The sequence below is a fragment of the Procambarus clarkii genome, chromosome 23, assembly GCF_040958095.1.
Source record: "Procambarus clarkii isolate CNS0578487 chromosome 23, FALCON_Pclarkii_2.0, whole genome shotgun sequence".
Classification (NCBI taxonomy): Eukaryota; Metazoa; Arthropoda; class Malacostraca; order Decapoda; family Cambaridae; genus Procambarus; species Procambarus clarkii.
Window position 1 is genome coordinate 29670536 of NC_091172.1, and position 6359 is coordinate 29676894.

Genomic DNA, 6359 nt, shown 5'->3' on the forward strand with positions numbered 1-6359 from the left:
AGTAGATAGTCAATCAGTACCTCAGAGCCACTCAGATGGTCAACCAACCCTTCAGATGGTCAATCAACCACTCACTAGCCACTCAGATAGTCAACCAACCACTCAGATGGTCAACCAACCACTCACTAGCCACTCAGATGGTCAATCAACCACTCAGACAAGGGCCAGCCGGCCAGCAGCTGCCCATGTGACCCAGCAGACCGAGTGTGAGGCCAGGTATAGTTACCTGAGTGGCCGGCCCAACCAAGCCACCATTCTGATGGTGTTAATAAATAGAATAAGCCAGCACAATGGCTTCCCAGGAGCACCTGGCAGCTCCACCGGCCTCTCAACACAACAATACGTAATCAACTTTTCAAACCCAGAGCGCGTTGGGGAATGGAGAATGTATTCAATTGCAAGTTGCAGGCCGTACTCTATGGCGTTGATTTGAATGTGAATTGCCTGGTGGCGGGTGATACCAGGCGGTCGCTTTATCCGGTGTTTGGTGGTCGCTTGTGGTCCCATGTACGTGGGCGGCAGTGACTATGTCACGGACGGTGAGTCACGGTCCTCTATGTACGTGGGAGGCAGTGACTATGCCACGGACGGTGAGTCACGGTCCTCTATGTACGTGGGCGGCAGTGACTATGCCACGGACGGTGAGTCACGGTCCTCTATGTACGTGGGAGGCAGTGACTATGCCACGGACGGTGAGTCACGGTCCTCTATGTACGTGGGCGGCAGTGAGTATGCCACGGACGGTGAGTCACGGTCCTCTATGTACGTGGGCGGCAGTGACTATGCCACGGACGGTGAGTCACGGTCCTCTATGTACGTGACTGTCTGTGACTACGATATGACTGGTGAGTCACGGTCCTCTATGTACGTGGGAGGCAGTGACTATGCCACGGACGGTGAGTCACGGTCCTCTATGTACGTGGGCGGCAGTGACTATGTCACGGACGGTGAGTCACGGTCCTCTATGTACGTGGGCGGCAGTGACTATGTCACGGACGGTGATTCACGGTTCTCTATGTACGTGACAGTCTATGACTATGACATGACTGGTGAGTCACGGTCCTCTATGTACGTGGGCGGCAGTGAGTATGCCACGGACGGTGAGTCACGGTCCTCTATGTACGTGAGCGGCAGTGAGTATGCCACGGACGGTGAGTCACGGTCCTCTATGTACGTGGGCGGCAGTGACTATGCCACGGACGGTGAGTCACGGTCCTCTATGTACGTGGGAGGCAGTGACTATGCCACGGACGGTGAGTCACGGTCTTCTATGTACGTGGGCGGCAGTGACTACGACATGACTGGTGAGTCACGGTCCTCTATGTACGTGACAGTCTGTGACTATCGAAGAGAGAGAGAGAGAGAGAGAGAGAGAGAGAGACACTCTCCCAACCTTCTCACCCTGACTTCTTGTTAAACATCTTTCCTTTCTTCCCTAGATCTCTGTGTTGCACATTTTGAATTGCTTCTCTTCTCCCTCTCTCTCTCTCTCTCTCTCTCTCTCTCTCTCTCTCTCTCTCTCTCTCTCTCTCTCTCTCTCTCTCTCTCTCTCTCCATAACTATATACGGAGAGAATCTAAGGAGAAGAATCAGAACAGATGAGGACTGTTATACTGTGTAAAATTAACTAGATATATTTAAAAGATGGTCTGAAATTAAACTACTGGATTTTAACCTGGTCAAATGCAAGCTTTTAAGGATATGAACATGAATAAGATCCTAAAATACTATGCCTAAGATTACCATCAGAGTGCCGGCGGGCTGACGGGGAAATAGCCTCGGCTACCATCAGCTTTTGTCCGGTCGTGATGGTCGAGTGGATAAGGTGCCCTGTATACCAGTTGCATAGTGCTCCTGGCAGTATGGGTTCGAGTCAAATCTGGGGTGTGAGTTCTCGGTTGCATGTATGCCTGGGGACCATTCAGGCTTGTTTGCATTTGTGTTTCTCACGTGTTGCCCCAAAGAATGAGGTGATTTGATAACATACTATGCCCAAGATTACCATCAAGATAACAAACATGCTGGTGTATGAGAATATTAGTTAAATAATATGTTATCGTGAAGTGTGGTGGTATTAGTATGGTCTTGGGAACTAGCAGTGTGCCATAATGTTGATATTACCAGCGGTGGAAAGGTCAACCACAGGCCAGGATGGGAGGCTATCTTGAGGTTGTCTTGAGATGATTACGAAGCTTTAGTGTCCCCGCGGCCCGGTCCTCGACCAGGCCTCCACCCCCCAGGAAGCAGCCCGTGACAGCTGACTAACACCCAGGTACCTATTTGACTGCTAGGTAACAGGGGGCATAGGATGAAAGAAACTCTACCCATTGTTTCTCACCGGCGCCTGGGATCGAACCCGGGACCACAGGATCACAAGTCCAGTGCTCTGTCCGCTCGGCCGACCGGCTCCCATTCTGACAGGCTATTGGTGTTCACAGTGGAACTTTCCCCTTACTAGAGTGTTGACGGTACACTGACTTGCCACTTGAGGGGCTGACTCGGCACACTGCCGCTACACCTCGGAAGTTAAGGCGACCACTAGATATTTACGCCTGGCAAGCCAAGATATATTGGAATGTTTCCAAAGGACCTCCGGGCAGAGCTGGTGGAGTGTGGCTGAAAAATGTTGCCCACAATCTGAAGAATTACTGCGTGCAATTGAGCCAGTCTTTGGGAAAAATGTCCCCCAGGTAACGGTCGTCGACCAGGATTATAAAACTGTGTTCGTTGGCTGGCCATTTTCCGTTTGTGATGGTGTATGTGTTTTTTATCTATAAAAGCCTCCGAACATTTGATTATAAGTATATTCGTATGAGGTAAAGTTATTGTTGGGTGATATATATATATATATATACCCCGCATGTCATATACACACACACACCATCACAATGACAGAGGAGGATAGTATGAGGCTACAAGATGACCTAGACAAACTGAAGGAATAGTCTGACAAATGGTTACTAAAGTTCAACCCGAGTAAATGTAAGGTAATGAAAATAGGAGAAGGAACTAGGAGGCCAGTCACAGGATACCGAATGGGAGATGAAGTCCTTCACGAAACGGACAGAGAGAAAGATCTGGAAGTTGATATCACACCAAACCTGTCTCCTGAAGCCCACATCAAAACAATAACATCAATGGTCTATGCGAGGCTGACTAACATCAGAACTGCCTTCAGGAACCTGTATAAGGAATCCTTCAGAACCTTGTATACTACATATGTAAGACCAATCCTGGAGTATGCAGCCCCAGCATGGAGCCCGTATCTAGTCAAGCACAAGACGAAGCTGGAAAAAGTTCAGAAGTATGCCACTAGGCTAGTCCCAGAACTAAGAGGCATGAGTTATGAGGACAGACTACGTGAACTGCACCTCACGTCGCTGGAAGACAGAAGAGCTAGGGGAGACATGATCACCACATACAAAATTCTCAGGGGAATTGACAGGGTAGACAAGGATGGATTATTTAACACGGGTGGTACACGCACAAGGTGACACAGGTGGAAACTGAGGACCCAAATGAGCCACAGAGACATTAGAAAGAACTTTTTCAGTGTCAGAGTAGTTAACAGGTGGAATGCATTAGGCAGTGATGTAGTGGAGGCTGACTCCATACACAATTTCAAGTGTAGATATGATAGAGCCCAATAGGCTCAGGAATCTGTACACCAGTTGATTGACAGTTGAGAGGCGGGACCAAAGAGCCAGAGCTGAACCCCCGCAAGCACAATTAGGTGAGTACACACACACACACACACACACACACACACACACACACACACACACACACACACACACACACACACATGCCTAAAAATAGTAAACAGTAAAATACACATTTCTGGCTCTTGAATGGAATGACCGATGGAGTGGGTAATTATAAAAGGTGGCGCCTCGCCGGGGACACGGTGTTGCTCCATACTGAACGCTGCAACTTGTCCTGCTGTTGCCCCTGTTGTTGCTTCTGTTGTTGCTTCTGTTGTTGCTTCTGTTGTTGCTTCTGTTGTTGCTTCTGTTGTTGCTTCTGCTGTTGCTGTTGTTCTTCCTACCGATACTTTTGTCATAAAAAAAAACAAAAAAATTGTATCATGCTTCACCAGACCACTTTATGTCATGCTGACCGAACTGTGATCGGCGTGGTCGAGCTCCAGTTTCCGGGCCCCCAACTTTCCAGTTGTCGGCCACCTGACGCATTGACTCCCGACTCTCTCGTACAGTATCTTCTTTTGATGGCGTGTTACTTTACTGCTGTTTCTGCTCTTTCAACACCGATGAGAATTTTGCATGTTGTGATCATGTCCCTACTTTCTTATTATAATTACTGTGAGATGAATAATGTAAAAAATCGTGATTAACCTCTCGATCCCGAGACCAATTTTGTAGCTAATTTTTCTAATTACTCCAGTTTAATTTATTGTTTAGGTCCATATTGTTAGGTCTTATTAGGTCCATGATGGCCGCCATGAGTTTCAGCAGTGTTTCGTATACCGATGACTTTATTACATAGAGGTTTAGACCTAAATACTTGTTCCTGCTCTTCTGACTCCTGCACGAGCCTTCAACATCTACTCATTACTTTGCACGTGTCTGGGTTAAAGTCTAGCAGCCACTTCTATAGCCAACTGAAGCATTCTGCTGTTCTCTCTCTCTCTCTCTCTCTCTCTCTCTCTCTCTCTCTCTCCAGTCCACTTGGGCTGGACGGTAGAGCGACGGTCTCGATTCATGCAGGTCGGTGTTCAATCCCCAACTATTCCGGGGTAAGGAATTGGGTTGGCTTTATCCTCGACCCATCCCAAATCCTTATCCTGACCCCCTTCCACGTGCTATATAGTCGTGATGGCTTGGCGGTTTATCCTGAACTGTTCCCTTACCTCTCGACCACTCTAATTACTTTGTGAGCGAATTGTGTTATTAAATATCAGTGTAGGGAGGTCATCCTAGTTATACTGCCACTGTGTCTAGTTAGGTCACTATACCCTCAGGCAAAACATATCATATCTCCATATAACTTACATCCCGTAACTCTTAGTTACGGGATATACGTATACATGTGTATTAGAGATGATTTTAATACACGGTGATGAGAGCTGGTTCTTTTTGACCCTCAGAGGTAGTTAGACCCCCAGAGGCAGTTAGACCCCCAGAGGTAGTTAGACCTCCAGAGGTAGTTAGACCCCCAGAGGTAGTTAGACCTTCAGAGGTAGTTAGACCCCCAGAGGTAGTTAGACCTCCAGAGGTAGTTAGACCTCCAGAGGTAGTTAGACCCCCAGAGGTAGTTAGACCCCCAGAGGTAGTTAGACCCCCAGAGGTAGTTAGACCTCCAGAGGTAGTTAGACCTCCAGAGGTAGTTAGACCCCCAGGGGTAGTTAGTCCCTCGTTGTTACGACCACCGTTACCTTGACCCCCAGGGTAGTTAGGCTCTGTCATTACCCTCCCCGCAGTTCCCAGCTTAGTCCTGTAATTAGGCTTCAGGCATCAAGTGCTCAAGCGATATTCCTGGACGACTCCCAGGAATTTAGAGCCTAAAATATCACAATAACTACCCGTCCGCACACCACTTTGATCTTTTCAAGCAAATGACTAATTAGCGACAAAGCGATAACTGGTCTTAATTACACACAAAGCTAAAGGAAATACCGCTTTTCCGGTTATTGAAAGTTCGATAACAGACGCAGGAATTGACGCTATCGCAAAGGTCGAAGACATCCCTAAAAATATATCGTGAAATTTAGAATAATCTGAAATATTTAGAATATACACTATTTGAAGTGCCTGAAAATGTGAGGGGTGAGCACGTGGTCCCTCGTGAATACAACTGTATTTTCAACATTAATGTATTCATAGCTGGCAAAATCTTAAAACATTCTGCGGAAGTAATCCCGACTTTTAGCCGGATTACTTGTTAAGTTAATGGCTAATTTGTTTTTATTCCATAGAGATCATAAGTTACTTAATCATACCGGATGTCTTTGATGTTTCCTCAGTCTCGTGTGAGACGTGAGTGTACCTCTGTTGCTGTGTTGTGTGTACCTCTGTTGCTGTGTCGAGTGTACCTCTGTTGCTGTGTTGTGTGCATCTCTGTTGCTGTGTTGTGTGCACTTTTGTTGCTGTGTTGTGTGTACCTCTGTTGCTGTGTTGAGTGTACCTCTGTTGCTGTGTTGAGTGTACCTCTGTTGCTGTGTTGAGTGCACCTCTGTTGCTGTGTTGAGTGTACCTCTGTTGCTGTGTTGTGTGCACCTCTGTTGCTGTGTTGTGTGTACCTCTGTTGCTGTGATGTGTGCACCTCTGTTGCTGTGTTGTGTGCACCTCTGTTGCTGTGTTGAGTGTACCTCTGTTGCTGTGTTGAGTGTATCTCTGTTG

At 47.3% G+C, this 6359-nt stretch overlaps 2 protein-coding genes across 2 annotated transcripts; one reads left to right on the top strand and one right to left on the bottom strand.

Annotated features, from left to right (window-relative positions):
• Window positions 1–505: 505 nt before the first annotated feature.
• LOC138367793 (mucin-21-like) lies at window positions 506–4506 on the top strand. The gene is made up of 2 exons (XM_069329761.1): window positions 506–1304; window positions 4436–4506. Exons 1-2 carry the CDS (start codon window positions 506–508, stop codon window positions 4504–4506), a joined length of 870 nt encoding a protein of 289 aa, XP_069185862.1.
• A 560-nt stretch (window positions 4507–5066) lies between these two features.
• On the bottom strand, window positions 5067–5426 carry LOC138367794 (glycine and tyrosine-rich protein-like). Its single transcript, XM_069329763.1, has one exon. The coding sequence runs from the start codon at window positions 5424–5426 to the stop codon at window positions 5067–5069; it is 360 nt and encodes a 119-aa protein (XP_069185864.1).
• Window positions 5427–6359: the final 933 nt, after the last annotated feature.

Excerpts from the sequence above, each read along its gene's own strand:
- LOC138367793 (XM_069329761.1), top strand. The coding sequence starts at position 506 with ATGTACGTGGGCGGCAGTGACTATGTCACGGACGGTGAGTCACGGTCC. Across the intron at positions 1,305-4,435 it reads CAGTGACTACGACATGACTG|GTCTTATTAGGTCCATGATG; the intron begins GTGAGTCACGGT and ends CCATATTGTTAG.
- LOC138367794 (XM_069329763.1), bottom strand. The coding sequence starts at position 5,426 with ATGACAGAGCCTAACTACCCTGGGGGTCAAGGTAACGGTGGTCGTAAC.